Source organism: Rhinatrema bivittatum, chromosome 3 (genome assembly GCF_901001135.1).
Source record: "Rhinatrema bivittatum chromosome 3, aRhiBiv1.1, whole genome shotgun sequence".
Lineage (NCBI taxonomy): Eukaryota > Metazoa > Chordata > Amphibia > Gymnophiona > Rhinatrematidae > Rhinatrema > Rhinatrema bivittatum.
The window spans coordinates 252,002,824-252,020,991 of NC_042617.1; the positions used below are offsets into that span (position 1 = coordinate 252,002,824).

The window sequence follows — 18,168 nt, forward strand, 5'->3', positions numbered from 1 at the left end:
CTTTACGCCTTTCCTGGGTCACTCTGGCTAAATCTAGAAATATTCTAACAGGCTGATCATAAAAGGGGGAATTCAAATTCCAGAAATAAAGCCACATTACTTTACCCAAGTCTGCCTCAAAAACAAAAGAGACCAACATAGTTCCCCTTTCTAAAATTTCTGGACCAGAGTTCTCTAAATAATTTGTCAAATCAAATGGTGAGGAATGAAAAGGCGGATTCGGTAACAATACATTGCGAGAAGAAACAGGCAAAAAGTACAACTTATTAACAAGAGGAATTGCATTTGAATCACAATGCAATATCTTCACAAATATTTTCTTAGAGTCATCAGTGGTGGCTCTCCAGTAACTTTAGGAAAATTTGTATATGAAGATTAAAGGTGTCTGAAATTATTTTCCAGGATTTCCAGATGTCGTGCGAGAACGTATCTGTCCTTGACCAAAGAGCTGTTTAAGAATTTAATCTCTTGTATGTCCCTTTCCATAGCATCACTTTTGGATGCTTGCTGTATTAATAGACACCCCCCCCCCACACACACACACACCATGCTGTAACACCATTGGTTCCAAAAAGGAGGAAATTAGTCTGTCTTTCTTTCATAGTTATTAATAGAGACTCCAAATCATGTCACAAGTTCCCAAATAGAGTCCATAGTAACCACCTTTGGCTTTAATGTATGAGAGCGACCTGGTCCTAAGTCAACTCCCCAGAGCTAATTGATTTGTCTAGCAGCAAGCCAGGCAGAGATGCTGAGTTCTCAGCCTCCCCCTCCCCCCGCCCCCCTCCTGTACGCTGGCGTCGCTTTGAGGTCATCAGGCCATGATGAAGCTGGCAGGCTGGGAATTTTGCATTTCTCAGCTTAAGACAGCCACTGGTCAAGAGGACTGAAGAAGGCTTCTTCCCCTAGCAGCAATGGTGCTCCCTCACTGCCAGCCTCAACAGGGATATCTTCCCTCATAGAAGCAGAGACCCGGGAGGTAGAAAAGGGGATTTGTTGCTGATCAGGAAGCAGGTCAGGATTCAGAGGGAAGACCTTGACCTTCCGCTTGTGCTTTGGAGTCATCTATTCAGGTATTCCTAATCAAAGGAAACCGCAAACTCCAGATAGCTCACCTGCAACCACAGTCATGCTTCCATCTTGCTTTCATCTCATGAGTTTCGTGTTTTGTATGAATGGGGCCGATGTACTGAACTGCTTTGACATTGATTGTTAGCACACACGTCAGTTGAAGTTGATGAGATGCAAATGAGGCATGCATTAAGGCAGACAGTAAAGTACATATGTTAATGTGGAAGATAACACAAAAACTTAAGTACCTTCCTGAACAGTTATATTTTACTTGTAAATGTGTTTGAGACATTGAGTTGTGGACCCCTGGTCACTACAAGAGATGACTCCTCCCACAGGGCTCCGCCCTGTGGGGACTTGTAGGGATAGGCTGGTTCCCAGCAGTAATACACACAGAGGAGTGATAGACTTTATTATACAGCAATGTAGTTGGTGGCCCGGGGAACGGGCTGTGAACCCAACCAGAGGAGAAGAGTCTCTGATGGCGTAGTCCAGTCTGTACTCTTGTTGCAGACTTGCTAGGAAGTTAGCAATCTGTTATGCTCTCCTTCTCCAAAGGGGAGGAGCTAGCAATGTTACGCTCGCCTCCTCCAGAGGGGAGGAGTTGGCAATCTGCCATCGCTCACTCCACCAGGAGGGCGGAGTTGGCAAACTGTTCTGCTGTGCTCCTGAAAGGGGAAGGAGTAGCGATATGACATGACCTGCTCCTCCAGAGGGGCGGAGTTAGCCATCTGTAATTCTATTGGCGAACTGCTGTTAGATGCTCCTATAAGGAAAGGAAGTAGCAAGCTGTATCACTCTGCTAAGGAGTAGCAATCTGTTATGGATCAACTCTCCAAGGAAGAGGAGTTGGCAATAGGTATATAGTACTTCGCTATTGAGATAGCAATCTATCATGCCTTCCGCTAAGGAGTAGCAATCTGTATATATAAATATATATATATATAAGCTGCTGGCAAGACTTAGAGAAAGAGGAGTAGCTGTCTATATAATACTTCCGTGAGCGGAGTCAGTGGTCTGTAGTGGTTGGCTCCCACAAGGTGACAGTAGTGTAAGGAATGACCACTTGGAGGAAATGGTGAATCCCTGGGCCGATGGCAGATGACAGCGCCCCCAGGAGGAGATCCTGAGAGGAACCACAGGCTAGGCTAGAATATGAGATAAACACAATAGTTCTTTATTAGACTGGAAGCTGGACCACCAGAGGTGGCAGTAGTGAGTCGCTGTATCCGGCAAGGCTGAAGTCCTTCTGATACTGGAATATAATCTCTGGGTCGCTGAGCTGTAGAAAGAGACTAGAAGTAGTGAGTAGACAGGGTATACTGGATACAAGATGGTACACTCACAATAGTAGATGTCTGCAATGATCTTTATGCCACAGAGAGTCTTCAGTACATTCAGGAACAGGAGCCGTTGGCGAGCACTGGTTCCCACAAACGGTCTGTAATAAGAACTTACAATAGCTGTATATGAAATGTCTTCTAGAGTAGAAGAGAGTCTGTATAAGATTCTTGTAATCTTGCCAATGTAACTCTTGATCTCTGTACCTGCGATGACGTCTTGGACAGAAGGGAATCTTCAGAGCAATAGGAATGTAGGCCCTCGTGGAGCGAGTACCGATTCCTATGTTCACGTCCGCAATTGCTTCCAGGAATTGAGGAGTCTTCCGAGTGTTCTGGCAATCTGAAATCAAGAAGAGAGAGTGGAGGCCCCGTGGAGCTGGTACTCCTGGTAAGTTTGAAAAGGCCGAGCAGTGGGGACGGGTTCCCCGACTGACTCGGATCGTTGTTGCAAGTATCGTGGACTGCCGAAGCAAGTCCCATTGGAGTTCCTTGCTAAGTCGTTAGAGGTTAGCAAACAAAGACCTTTTAAAGTGCAAATGGATGACATCACTAAGGGGGGACGCCCCCGAGGTTCGCGCCCTTGCTGGTACAAAGTCTGGAGCGCGCGCGCCCTTACGTTATCGGGAACATGGTGGATCCATAGCATCAGGCCAGCCCGGGGGAACCGGGACTAAGAAGGCGGAGAGAAGCCACGGCTGCACTGTCCGTCAGAGCTGAAGGGAGTCACATCCCAGGTAGAGAGGGTGGAGTGAGGGGCGAGAAGAGGCACGAACGCAACAACTCTGCAGCACAGATAAGTCTCACCAGGTCTTTGAGAGGATGATGAATTTAATAGTGGTCCGTAGAGCAGGGTAGGTTGAGAACCCATGACAGGTAGTATGCCAGAGAGGGTAGATCCGGTAGTGGTCTGCAATGCGTGGTAGGCCGAGAATCTACAATAGCGGAGGTGAGACACAGCAGAGATAGACCAAGAGCTGATGGTACTCACTCTGAGGCTGGAAGCTGGTGTGGAGAGAAACCCTCCGAGGGTGGAGGTCCGGGATGGAGCAAGGTCCCCGAGCAGCGGGTACCTTAGGTGTCCTTGTGGTAGCTGGTAACCCCGGAGGGTAGGAAGGAGCGAGGCAAGGCCCCCGAGGAGTGAGTAACTTCAGAGTACTTGAAGGTAGCTGGTAATTTTGAAGAGAAGGTAGGAGCGAGACATAATCCCCGAGGAGCGGGTACCTAAGTTGTTCCGGAGTGAGGCACATGGAGTGAAGGTGTCTGGTAGCAGGCAGAGATCAGCAGAGAGATTCCTTGCTAACTCGTAGCTGGAATGGAGAGCAGAGGCTAAATACCCGGAGGTAGTGACATTATGCAGTGGGGACGCCCCCGAGGTTCCCGCCAATTCGAGCATGCCCTAGGTGACCTCAGAGGGAAAATGGCAAACGCAATCGCCCATGCCGGACCGGAGACACCGGAGAGACCGGCAAGGAGAGGCGGAGGCAGCCATCTTGCCCAATGGAGCAGAGAAAGAGAAAAGAGAGGTGAGGCAGAGAGGGTGCAGCCGTCTTTGACCAACAGATGCAACAGTACCCCCTTCTTTGGGTTTCCAAGGATGCGAGTGATGGAAGCGTCGGATCATGTCTTTGTCAAGGATATTGACAATGGGCTCCCAAGAGTTCTCCTCCGGTCTGTATCCTTTCCAGGAGAATAAGATACTCCCACCGTTTACCTCTTTTGCAGACATCCAGGATGTCATCGACTGTATAGGCGATATCCTCCTCAGCATCAAGCGGAGTGGGTTCCAGAGTCTTGTTGGAGAACTCGGAAAGGATGAATGGTTTTAGTAGTGCCACATGAAAGGCATTGTGAATCTTCATAGATGGAGGTAGTTTTAAATTGTATGTCAGATTCCCAAGATGTCGGAGGACGGAGAAGGGTCTGACATATCGTGGTGCAAAGTGTGCAGAAGGTAGTTTAAGGTGAAGAAACTTCGTATTGAGCCATACCTTGTCTCCTGGTTGGAACTGGGGTGCCTTCCTGTGATGAGCGTCATAAGACTTCTTGGCCCTTTGGCCTGCCTTGAGAATCAGGTCCTTGGTTTGTCTCCACAGTTGTTGTAGTTCAGTTGCAGTGGCTTGAGTTGCTGGGGAAGTCACGGACAGCGGCAGAGGCAATGGAGGTAATGCTTGACAACCATATACCACTTGAAATGGGGTTGACCCCGTAGCAGAAGCAAGATGTGAGCTTAGAGCGAACTCAGCCCAGGGAAGTAGTTCAGCCTAGTCGCTTTGACTAGAGTTCACATAAGAAGCATCTGATTCATTCTCTCTGTTTGTCCGTTGGGTTGCGGGTGTTAGGCCGAGGTTAGGTCCAACGAAATGTCGAACTTCCGGCACAATGCTCTCCAAAGGTTTGCGGTAAACTGAATGCCTCTGTCCGACAAAATGTGTTTGGGCATGCCATGGAGGTGGAAGATGTGCTTCACAAACAACTTGGCTAGTTCAACAGCGGATGGTAGGCCTGGCAGTGCCACAAAATGTGCCATTTTCGAGAAGCGATCAACAGTCACCCATATTATTTATTTATTTATTTATTTGTGTTGTTTCCACCGGAAGTAGGTAAGTCTACCACGAAGTCAGTTGCAATGTGTGTCCATGGTTCCTCTGGTACAGGCAGAGGTTGAAGGAGACCCCAGGGATGTCCAGCAGGGGGCTTCTGTCTTGCGCAGATGGCACAAGAGGCCACATAGGCTTGAACATCAGTTTTCATAGTAGGCCAGCAATAAAAACGTTGGAGCATGGCTAGAGTGCGGCTCTGACCAGAGTGACCGGCCAGATGGGAGTCGTGTGCCCATTGCAACAGCTTCTTCCTCATTCCTCGAGGCACCACTGTTTTCCCCTCAGGGACTGTGTGGGTGGTGGTCAATATCGCTTTCTCTGGACTGATGATATGGCGAGGTTTGTCAGGTACATCCTCAGGAGAAAAGGAGCGTGAAAGGGCGTCTGCCCTGATGTTCTTTTCTGCAGGTTGGTATTTGAGGAGAAAATCGAAACGGTTGAAAAATAGCAACCACCTAGCCTGCCGATGATTAAGGCGATGGGCATGTCGTAGATATTCCAGGTTTTTATGATCCGTATACACCATTATTTGGTGTTATGCGCCTTCCAACCAAGGACACCACTCCTCGAAGGCCAGTTCAATAGCTAACAATTCTTTATCTCCAATTCCATAATTCTTCTCGGCTGGAGAGAAGCGCCGCGAGAAGAATGAGCAGGGATGGAGGACATTTTTATCGCTGTATTGGCTCAGTACTGCTCCCACGCTGATGTCAGAAGCATCAACCGTGATGATGAATGGGCGATGAGGATCAGGGTGGCGAAGGCAAGGCTTTTTTTGAAAGGCCTCTTTGAGAGTTTGAAAGGCTGCTGTGGCTTCTTTGGACCATTGGGATGGATTGGCCCCTTTTTTTGGTCATGGCCGTGAGTGGTGCAATCAAGGTGGAATAATGTTTGATGAATGTACGGTAGTAGTGTTACGCTTGGGCTCCGGTCAGGAGTCGTGAACACCACCCAGCAGGGTGGCTCCAGGTGGAGAGAGACAGGAATGGCTAGAAACAGTGTCTGGTTCCAGGCTGGGTCAGGGCAGGCAGCAAGTAGCAGTGTCTGGGTTCAGGCTGGGTCAGGGCAGGCGGCAAGTAGCAGTGTCTGGGTCCAGGCTGGGTCAGGGCAGGCGGCAAGTAGCAATGTCTGGGTCCAGGCTGGGTCAGGGCAGGCGGCAAGTAGCAGTGTCTGGGTCCAGGCTGGGTCAGGGCAGGCGGCAGAGCAAGGCAGGTCAGAAGGCCCGTAGGCCACACACACACAGAAGGCCCGTAGGCCACACACACAGCAAGCAGGGCAAGGCAGGTCAGAAGGCCCGTAGGCCACACACACACAGAAGGCCCATAGGCCACACACAGTAAGCAGGGCAAGGCAGGTCAGAAGGCCCGTAGGCCACACACACACAGAAGGCCCGTAGGCCACACACAGTAAGCAGGGCAAGGCAGGTCAGAAGGCCCGTAGGCCACACACACACACAGAAGGCCCGTAGGCCACACACAGTAAGCAGGGCAAGGCAGGTCAGAAGGCCCGTAGGCCACACACACACACAGAAGGCCCGTAGGCCACACACAGTAAGCAGGGCAAGGCAGGTCAGAAGGCCCGTAGGCCACACACACACAGAAGGCCCGTAGGCCACACACAGTACGCAGGGCAAGGCAGGTCAGAAGGCCCATAGGCCACGCAAGGCAAGGAATAAGGCCTGAAGGCCGCGCAAGGCAAGGCAAGGCAAGGCAAGGAATAAGGCCCGAAGGCCGCGCAAGGCAAGGAATAAGGCCCGAAGGCCGCGCAAGGCAAGGTCCTGGGACCAAACGCACAGCAAGCAGGGAAGGAAGGCTAGAGCAGGGAGCCCAGGCGAGCTCGATGCCAAAGCACTGAGGGAACTGTCAGGCAGGGTTATAAGGGACAGCCCAGAACATAGAGAGGAGAAGGGAGATGGACTGGGCCTGTCAGGAGATCCAGCTCTAGAGGGACCCCTGGTGGTGAGGCGGTTGCACAGCAGCCATAGCCGTAACAAGTAGTTTGTGAAGCCGATAAAGTGGCATAAGGCTTTTAACCCTGTAGGCTGTGGCCACTCTTGGATGCTTTTCATCTTTTGGGGATCCATCTGAAAACCATCTTTGGACACAATGTACCCTAGAAAAGGCACAGATTCCTGATGAAAAGCACATTTCTCGAGCTTCACGTAGAAGGTGGTTGTCTCGTAATCTTTGAAGTACCTTTACCACATCTGTTTGATGAGTCTGTAGGTCTTGAGAGAAGATCAGGATGTCATCTACCACCACGGACTGGTACAGTAAGTCTCACAGAATTTCATTCATCATATTCTGAAACACTGCTGGTGCATTGCACAAGCCGAAGGGCATGACTAAGTACTCAAAGTGTGCGTCACAGGTGTTAAAAGCTGTTTTCCACTCATCCCTGTGACGGATTCGGACCAGGTTGTAAGCCCCTTTCAAATCCAGTTTGGTAAAGATTTTAGCACCCTGAAGTCTGACATATCCTTGATGGTAATTTCCTTGAGACCTCTGTAATCAATACAAGGGCGAAGGGAGCCATCCTTCTTTCCAACAAAAAAAAAAACCCCGCTCCTGCCAGGGATTTAGAGGGCCTGATAAAGCCTTTTTGCAAATTTTCTTGAATATAGGCTGACATGGCCTCAGTCGCTGATAATAAGAGAGGGTTCTGAGTGAGGCTTGAGATTTATCACACAAAGGTTTTATGTGGAGGTAAAACGTCCGCTGCTTGCTTGGAAAAGACATCCTGAAAAGATGCATATTGCGGCGGTAGGCCAGGTAGCGATGGAGTAGTTGATATACATGGTAAAGGTGTAACTCTTGATAGACAGCGATCGTGGCAGCGAGATCCCCACTGTGAAAGCTCCATAGTGGTCCAATTGAACTAGGGTGTGTGTTCCTTCAGCCAAGGCAGACCAAGTACTATGGGGTGAATGACTTTCTCGAGGACTAGGAAGGAGATGGTCTCTGAATGTAAGGCCCCAGTGCGAAGGCATATGGGCTGCGTGATCAGGGAGACTTCTCCAGGTAGAGGTTCACCATGTATAGATGACAGCAGGAGTGGAGTAGCCATCGGCGTACTGGGAATTCGCAGATGTTCCACTAGCCTTTTTAAGATGAAATTTCCTCCGGCACCTGAATCTACGAGTGCGAGTGACAGAAACTCAAGACTTCCGGAGATGAGAGAGACAGGGAGAGATAATGGAGGAGAGGGTGTAGTCAGACCTAGGAAGGGTCCTCCAGAGGATCCTAGGTCTGCAAGTTTCCCAGACAGATAGGGCAAGTCTGGAAAGCATGGCCGGATTGACTGCAGTACATACAGAGGCCCATGTGTTTGTGAAAACGTCTCTCCTTAGAGGTTAAATGCTTCGGCCTAACTGCATGGGTTCGTCCTCTTCACTGGGTGCAGCAGGTTGAATAGAAATCGTATGCATGATCCTGGGACGGTTACCTCCCAAGGTGTGCTTCTTGGGGCTCTTGGTCTCCTGGGTCCGATCATGTATTCGGCGATCAACTCTCCCAGCTAAATCAATGAGAGATTCCAGGGTGTCTGGTAAGTCACGAGCCGCTAGTTCATCTTTTATACGGGAGTTGTGACCCTCTAGGAATATAGCACATAGGCATCCCAAGTCCCAGTGAGGTTCAAAAGATAGTGTTTTAAATTCAATAACGTAGTCCGGTAAAGGCTTGCTTCCTTGTTGAAGGTGTAGAAGAGTAGACGCTGCTATGATCTGACGAGCGGAGTCATCAAACACAGACTTGAATAGGTTAGGAAACTAGGCAGGTCATTTAGAATAGGGTCGTTGCGGTCCCAGAGAGGTGAAGCCCAGGCCAGGGCTCTTCCATCGAGTAGCGATAGGATCTAAGTAGTCTTGGAAACAGCAGTGGGAAAATAATTTGATTGCAACGACAAATGCATACAGCATTGATTAATAAAGCCCCTACACCTCAGGGCATCACCAGGGAAGCATGTAGGAGCTGGTAGCGGTACGGTGGTATGAACAGCAAACACTTGTGGAGAGGGTTCTTTCTCCAGAGCTGTCGGTGTGTTCAGTCGGGCGTTCAACTGATTAAAGGCGACGGTTAGTGTTTCCAAAGTCTTTTGTTGCTCTGTGATCCGCTGGGCCAAGCCAGGAATGGCCTGTATGGCTGAGAGCTGAGCCGGGTCCATGGAGTTAGCAATCTGTTGTGTTTGAGACATTGAGTTGTGGACCCCTGGTCACTACTAGAAATGACTCCTCCCCCAGGGCGGAGCCCTGTGGGGACTTGTAGTGATAGGCTGGTTCCCAGCAGTAATACACACAGCGGAGTGATAGACTTTATTATACAGCAATGTAGTTGGTGGCCCGGGGAACAGGCTGTGAACCCAGCCAGAAGAAAAGAGTCTCTGATGGCGTAGTCCAGTCTGTACTCTGCAGCGCAATTAAGAGTATCACCAGGTCTTTGACAGGATGATGGGTCCGGTAGTGGTCCGCAGAATGGGGTAGGCCGAGAACCCAGGTACAGGTAGTATATGCCAGAGAGGGTAGATCCAGTAGTGGTCCACGATGCGGGGTAGGCCAAGAATCTACAATAGCGGAGGTGAGACATAGCAGAGATAGACCAAGAGCTGATGGTACTCACTCTGAGTCTGGAAGCTGTGTGGAGAGAAACCCCCCAGAGGGCAGAGGTCCGGGATGGAGCAAGGCCCCAGAGGAGCGGGTACCTTGAGAGTCCTTGAAGGTAGCTGGTAATTCTGAAGAGAAGGTAGGAGCGAGACAAGGCCCCCGAAGAGCGGGTACCTAAGTCGTTCCGGAGCGAGGCACACGGAGCAAAGGCGTCTGGTAGCAGGCACAGATCAGCAGGGAGATTCCTTGCTAACTCGTAGCTGGAATGGAGAGCAGAGGCTAAATACCCGGAGGTAGTGACGTCATGCGGTGGGGACGCCCCTGAGGTTCCCGCCATGACGTATTCAAGAGGCGGGCCAACGCGCATGCGCGTGTGCCCTAGGTGACCTCAGAGAGAAAATGGCGAACACAATCACCCATGCCGGTCCGGGGACGCTGGAGAGACCGGCAAGGAGAGGCGGAGGCAGCCATCTTGCCCAATGAAGCAGAGAAAGAGAAAAGAGAGGTGAGGCAGAGAGGGTGCAGTAAAATGCAAAAACTTACCCACCTCCTTGCATTGCATTTTACTTGTTTTAATGGGCATTATTTAAAAGTGTGCTATTACATAATGAGCTATTTAGCATACTTATTTTTCATTTCATTACCTTATTAATAGGGACCTTCATTTTCAGTCTTTATTTTATTTTTCTTGCGAATTTATCAGTGTTAATTATAGCAAGAACAAAAATGGGAAAAATCTGTGAAAAAGAATAACTCGTCATGTTTCTAGGTAAATATCATTTTTGTTCTTGTTATAATTAATACTGATAAATTCTGGGGAAAATTAAAATAAAAATTGAAAATGAGGGGTCCTACCTACTGGTATAGATTTTGCATTTAACACTAATGTGGGCTAATTTATGTGTATTAACTACTTGTGTTATTGCTGATTCAGATTAGTACACTGGCCCCATAGTGTAAATTTTTATTTGAATACTCTGAAATCTTTGACTGTTATTTTGTAGAATATTTCCTTACAGCCTTTGTCTTTAGACAGGCATATTATTTATTAGCTTAACAAAACAAAGGGAGGATACAGAAAGATGAAAAAGCTCATGGGACGAAATAAAAGCAGGCAGGACATGCAGGCATGTTAACCTAGATGTGGTCCTTGTGAAAGATCAAGAAAACCGTTATAAAGCACAAGGGTTCATTCTGGCAATCAGACTGGTTGCATGGCTGATAAAATGCCCCCTGTATTTCTGACAGTGTCAGCACATGCAGTGGAAGGGGCAGCTGCAGAATCTTTCCCTGGCACTTTTTAACTTGAGAAAAATAGATATACTTTATTATAATGTAATCTACAAATACTATCGTTATCAGTGCTTTATAATAAAATGATGAGTATCGCTGTCAAAGTTTCTTAGAGGCTGATATTCAGCCAGAAGTGTGCGAATAAAGTTAACCATACAACTTTGTCTGGTTAACTTCTTCCAGCTATTCTGCCCGAGTAAGTCCAGGTTCAGTATCTGATCTAAGGTTGACTGGAGAAAGGTCTCATGTTAACTTTCAACTTGCTATTTGGACAACCAGTTTAACCAGCTGGTAACTTTGGCCAGCCCAATTGCTGCTTTTTTTGTCTGGCTAAATTTTGTGCAGGATGCAATTTGGCCAGACAAAATTTAGCTGGTTAATGGGAGAAATTTCAGACTGTCTGGCGACACCATCAAACAATAAGAAATGCTGGCAGCAATTATAAACAGGAAGGATTTTGTCTGGATTGTACTGCTCTGCTGAAGCTGTTCAGCAGACTTTATGGAAAAATGTCTTAGAAAAAAATTACTGTACTTTCTAATTTCCCTTCTTGGTTTTTTTTCCCCTTGGACAAAGAGCATCTTTATTTTTCTAAGAATGGAAAGTTGTCTTTCTAAAGAGACCAATTTCTTTCAAGTCTTGTAGTATAACGGATCACAGAAGCTGAAGAAATGCCTTTTCTCTTCCAGCCTGGCCCATCCATGAGCTACCTTATATGCTCCAAGTGTGATGCCAGCAATCACCCCTATGCCCGCTTCTGTCTCTCATGTGGTGTCTATCTTGAGCCACCAGCAAGATTCCAGTCTCAGAATAATCTGCTCCTGGGCAGTGGAGACGCATTTGCCCTCTCTGAGGTACGTCTTAATACAGGGAGGATATTATACTTCTGACTGTGTGTAGCATAGATAAGGATTGTGACATGTTCTCTTATGTTAGTTTCTATCAGTGAGTTGCAAACTGCACATGAGTTTAAGGCATTGTTCCTGGCAATACAACTGTTTCTTTTGTGCATTTGACCTACTATGTGTGTATAATTGAAATATTATACTATTTAATCAAGATACAGTTTACAAGTAGAAGCTTATAATCTGTTGCAAAATGATTTATTTAACTCTCTCTTTGGCTTAGTTGAGATGTTATATAGGATTATGAGCATTTAGAAAGAAAAGTATAGCTTTCATTAATGTGGTATTTCTTCAATAATTTGGGGGCTGGTGCGTTCCAGTGCAATGTTTATTCCCAGCAATGCACCTCACCTGGCAGAAGGGGAGCCGCACATGCTACCAAAGCTTCCTGAACAGTAGAAGTCAAAAGGCAGTTAGAGTGCAACATCAGGAGTGAAGCCCCAAGATTAGAGGAGATGTCTTCAGTGAAATGTTTTTTCTTCCTTTTAAGGCAGGACTTCTCAAACTGTGGGTCAGAATCCCAAATGGGGTTACAAAAACTTGAGCTAGCGTCACAGGTGCCTCAAACAGTAGCGCTGTTCCAGCACCACCAGCAGCATTAGTGTGGAATTCAGCATGGGGCCTATAAGCCAGCACACACTCACATGCCTTGCAATGGTCCTGCCTTTACATGATTTTGTGTGGTAATAAGAAACCCTATGTGAGAAGGGACTGGAACTATTGCAAGGCCCTTGAGCTTGCACTGACTCAGATGCTCCATGCTGACTTTTATTAGTAATGCTGCTTTCACTTGCAGATCATCATTGCCATAAGAGAAGGAGAGATCTTAGTGTGTGTGAGCCGGTAGAAATTGCCATTGCCCTGCTTTCTTCATTCACCACTGAATCTATCAAAAAGAGAGAGAGATGTTGCCTCTTTCATCAGCCTACCTTCTCTTCCTACCAGTTGTCATCCATCTTTATCCCAGGGCTCAAAGGAAAATGTTACTGCTGACTCTGGTGAGGAGGATTTTTGGAGGAGGGCCTATTTTAAAGGAGGGAACAAATGCAGGAGGAGTTTGAGGGATGGATCAAGGGGAGACAGATTTGCTGTGAATGATGAAAGAGGGGGAATGACGATCGACTGGGAGATGTGCGAGTTGCTGGTGGGAGAGGGGATCAGCTAGGAGATGTGAAAGAAGAGACAGAGGGAAAGAGGTGAGATTGGAAGGTAAGAGAAACGTATTAGAGAGGAGTAGATGACAGAGGTTGGGGGTTTTAAGAAGGATTTGGGAGGTAGAAACAAACCTATCTCTGCCCTCAACTCCGCCTCCACACCTCTAGTTCCCACCACCAATTTCTTACATTACATTACTGTCACAAATGGTGAGGTTTAGGAACACTCTCTCAGGAGCAGGTTAGGACCACAAGGCAGGAGCTGGATCTGTCTTCTAGCTAGCCAGCCCCTCCCCCGCAGGTTGAACCCTTGGGTTCTGGGGGCCAGTAGGACTTGGGTACGCCAGTTGAACATCATGGTGAAAGCTGGGTTTTGTCTTGGTCCTAGCCAGCCCCCTTCCCTGAAAGTTGAGCCCTTGGGTTCTGAGAGTCAGTAGGACTTAGCTGGACAGGTTGGATAAGCTGGTCAATGCCAGTCAGACACAGGCTGGAGTTAGTGAGCGGAGACAAATTGGAACAGGCAATAAGTGATGACTAGATACAGAACAGACAAGGAGCTGAGGACTAGAAGCTGGAATAGACAAGGAGCTGTGGACTTGGTAATGGGACAGGCAGGGATCAGTGGAACAAATAATAAAGACAGGGGCTGTGGACAGGATACTGGGACAGACAGGTTGCAATGGACAGGATTCAAGGGACTGGACTGTGCAGGGCATGACAAGACCAGACAAGAACAGGACTCAAACAAGATAGACTAGGGCAGGACTGAGACAAGGCAGACAAGGTAAGAACCAACAAAGATCATACAGAACACAAGACATATAAGCCCGAAAGCAGCAAGGCTAGGCGACCCGAAGGCCACTGATCAAGGCTAGATCAGAGAAAGCCCCAGAGCTAGATAACAATATGGAAGGCCAGGTAGGCCACAGAGCAAGGTAAGGCAAGGAGCAAGAAAGCCAAAGGCCACAAGGCAAGGCAGAGGACAAGAAAGCCTGATGGCCACAAGGCAAATCAGGGAGCAAGAAGACCCAGGGCTAGTGCTAGCATTTTTACTGCCCTGTGCAAACAACTACTGTGCTACCCCCCCCCCCCTCCTCATTTTTTGTTTTTTTTTTTCTAAATACAGAATACCCCACCTTAGTTAAACATTCAGAATACAGACTCAACTTCACCAAATACAGAAGAAAGAGACTATAAACTATAAACAGAAACTGAACTGGAAACCGCAAAAAGCCAGTCTCTGTATGCAGTGTAGCAATGGAAAAGCTTTGTGGGCTGTGCTCAGCCAGGACAGACTGTTCCAGTGTCCAGCTAAGGAATAACTGTTTTATTAATTTATAATTATTTTGAGGGCTTTTATTAATAATATATTGCTGTCTGTGCTTTCATTATTATTTCTCTCTCTCTTTCTAGATATTGACATTGTTTTATTATTTTGCTGTGGGTTTATATAATGTTCAAGAAAAAAGAAAAAAAACTTCTAGATCTCTCTATTTGGATTTAGCTGTCACTAATAATCTCTGTTTAGATATTATTTTGGGGGCAAAAATTGCTGTGGGGTCATTTAAAGCAAAGGACAAAAAATTCCAGAAAGAGTCCTGGTTGGAGGTGGCATACTTCAGGAGGGCCTACCCCTGGGCCATCTTGATAGCCAGGGACTGCTGCATGGTGTCGAATCCTGGGTGGATGAGGATGGCGCTGGTGGAGGCTCAGGCAATCTTTCAATTAGGAGGGTGACAGCAGATGTGAGGTTGTTAACAGAGATGGCAACAGTGGTAAGGCTCTGCATTACGGCAGCAGAATGCACCTGCAAGGCAATGGTGGTCCGCCCTCCTCAGACACACCAGCTCTGCCCATATGTGGTGCAGTTGGAGGCCATGCCTCCTCTTAATGCAGTCAGTGGTTTCGTGGACCTGCTGTTCCTCTGCTTCTGGTGCTGCAGGTGAAGGCTGAGGCACTGTCTGCGGGACCAACACTGGTATGTCCGGGCTGATGGCCTGATCAGGCTGGGTGTAGGTTCTGGCTGGGGAAAGGGTATGCTGGAGCGAGGTAGGTACTTACCAGCTTGGTCCCATGGCATGAGGATGGAGAGAGTAAGATTCATATCCAGTTTCAGGGGTGAGCCGAAGAGTGCAAGCAGCTAGTGCTCTTCTGGTGGATGCTGGAGCTGCTCCTCCTCCTCTTCCTTACTTCATTGTGTCTGTGTATCCAATTGGAGGGTTGCTACATGAGCTACATGAGCTGCTGCTGCTGCACTGCTGGTCCCTGGGGCTGCACTACTGGTCATGGGGCTTTGATTGCTGGGTCCGGCAGTTTCCTAGGTAAGAGCTGTAGAAACGAAGATGATAAAAATATAAATGTTGAGAAGTACACATGTAATGTTTGCATAAGATGTGCACGTTGCATTAATTCATCAGTCTCTCAAAGTGAGGATGTTATGTCAAAAACTGTGTACATCTATAGCAGACTTGACATTTACAGGTGAGGTAAACTTACCAGGCCCATCTCGCATGGTGTCTAGGGCCTCTTCTATCCCCTCAAATACTTCCGGTCCCAGCCATTTAATCAGGCACTGATCCACGGGAGTCAGGATGATGGGGCAAGGGGCTCCTCCTACTGTCTGTCATCGATTCTTGTTCCTGCTTGCTACCTTGCTCGTGAACTGTGCCTTTATATTGCGATAGCTGTGGGCCACCTGCTCTCCAGTCCTCCAGATTCCACTGTGCCAGGATATGACCTGGACAATGGTGCACCATATCTGTCCCTTGGCTGCCCTGGATGTCTTTGTGGCTCAGTTCCCACAGAGCAGACTATAGTTCTCTAGGATCCCGATGTTCAGCATCTCATTGTCCTCCACACTAAATTTTAAGAAACTTAGATGAGGCCGCCCTGCTGCCTGACTGCAAGATGATTGGGTTGCCACTTCCAGAGAGGTGTTACTATCTTCACTCTCACTCCCACTCCCCGCTCTTTCTCCCCCTCCTGCACCTGTCCTGCAAACTCCCCTCCCCTCTGTCCTCTCTGTCTATCCCTAGCCTGCTGCCCTCCTCCTGCCACACTTGCCTGCTTATCCCTTCCCCCTTCCCCCTCCCGCCTCCTATCCCTTCACTTGTCCCTATTTCTACTTCTTTCCCTGTCCCTACTCCACCCCCCTCCTCTCCTCATGCCTCTCCTCTCCCCCCACGCCTTTCACGCTCCATCCTCTCCAATTCCTCACCACTTCTCCACACAAAAAGACAGACAGACAAACTGGACAAACTAACAAAAACTTTCACTCCAACAAAAAACACAAAAGACAAAGGTACAGGGAAACAGATGAGAAACACTTAAACAGGAGACACAGCACTCAGAACTCACTAAATATCTCCTCTCACCTCCAACTATTAACTCTACTCACCTCCTCTCCACTCTCCATTCTCCAATGCCTGATACAACCTCAAAGAAGCAGCTGCAGGAAGCCTATATATATATAAACCAAAAAATTAACATGATGCAATAATGTTGCGCAACTTTGCTATGCGATGCAGTAAAGCCTATATATCCCTAAGTATGCCGCTTTTTTATCTCACCTGCTACCATGGCATATTTCAGCTTTATTACATTTTGATGATTCTAGGCCTAAGTTAGGGGCGTTTCGAGGAAGGAATTGAGTTAGCTGGCTAAGTTAACAGGCTATCTCCAATATTCAGAGTTAGCTGGATGATTTAGACAACTAAGTCTTGTTGGGCCAAAGAACATAAGAACATAAGAAAATGCCATACTGGGTCAGACCAAGGGTCCATCAAGCCCAGCATCCTGTTTCCAACAGTGGCCAATCCAGGCCATAAGAACCTGGCAAGTACCCAAAAACTAAGTCTATTCCATGTAACCATTGCTAATGGCAGTGGCTATTCTCTAAGTGAACTTAATAGCAGGTAATGGACTTCTCCTCCAAGAACTTATCCAATCCTTTTTTAAACACAGCTATACTAACTGCACGAACCACATTCTCTGGCAACAAATTCCAGAGTTTAATTGTGCGTTGAGTAAAAAAGAACTTTCTCCGATTAGTTTTAAATATGCCCCATGCTAACTTCATGGAGTGTCCCCTAGTCTTTCTACTATCCGAAAGAGTAAATAACCGATTCACATCTACCCGTTCTAGACCTCTCATGATTTTAAACACCTCTATCATATCCCCCCTCAGTCGTCTCTTCTCCAAGCTGAAAAGTCCTAACCTCTTTAGTCTCTCCTCATAGGGGAGTTGTTCCATTCCCCTTATCATTTTGGTAGCCCTTCTCTGCACCCTCTCCATCGCAACTATATCTTTCTTGAGATGCGGCGACCAGAATTGTACACAGTATTCAAGGTGCGGTCTCACCATGGAGCGATACAGAGGCATTATGACACTTTCCGCTCTATTCATCATTCCCTTTCTAATAATTCCCAACATTCTGTTTGCTTTTTTGACTGCCGCAGCACACTGAACCGACGATTTCAATGTGTTATCCACTATGACACCTAGATCTCTTTCTTGGGTTGTAGCACCTAATATGGAACCCAACATCGTGTAATTATAGCATGGGTTATTTTTCCCTATATGCATCACCTTGCACTTATCCACATTAAATTTCATCTGCCATTTGGATGCCCAATTTTCCAGTCTCACAAGGTCTTCCTGCAATTTATCACAATCTGCTTGTGATTTAACTACTCTGAACAATTTTGTGTCATCTGCAAATTTGATTATCTCACTCGTCGTATTTCTTTCCAGATCATTTATAAATATATTGTACAGTAAGGGTCCCAATACAGATCCCTGAGGCACTCCACTATCCACTCCCTTCCACTGAGAAAATTGCCCATTTAATCCTACTCTCTGTTTCCTGTCTTTTAGCCAGTTTGCAATCCACGAAAGGACATCGCCACCTATCCCATGACTTTTTACTTTTCCTAGAAGCCTCTCATGAGGAACTTTGTCAAACGCCTTCTGAAAATCCAAGTATACTATATCTACCGGTTCACCTTTATCCACATGTTTATTAACTCCTTCAAAAAAGTGAAGCAGATTTGTGAGGCAAGACTTGCCCTGGGTAAAGCCATGCTGACTTTGTTCCATTAAACCATGTCTTTCTATATGTTCTGTGATTTTGATGTTTAGAACACTTTCCATTATTTTTCCTGGCACTGAAGTCAGGCTAACCGGTCTGTAGTTTCCCGGAG

The 18,168-nt window shown here is 47.3% G+C and overlaps 1 protein-coding gene across 2 annotated transcripts in view; it reads left to right on the forward strand.

Annotated features, from left to right (window-relative positions):
• DZANK1 (double zinc ribbon and ankyrin repeat domains 1) overlaps positions 1–18,168 on the forward strand; it is a 304,940-nt gene that overhangs the window by 155,397 nt on the left and 131,375 nt on the right. For both annotated transcript variants that reach the window (XM_029594465.1, XM_029594464.1), the window contains one exon: positions 11,597–11,761. In XM_029594465.1, coding sequence (XP_029450325.1) covers positions 11,597–11,761 — 165 coding nt within the window. The remainder of the gene's footprint in view (positions 1–11,596; positions 11,762–18,168) is intronic.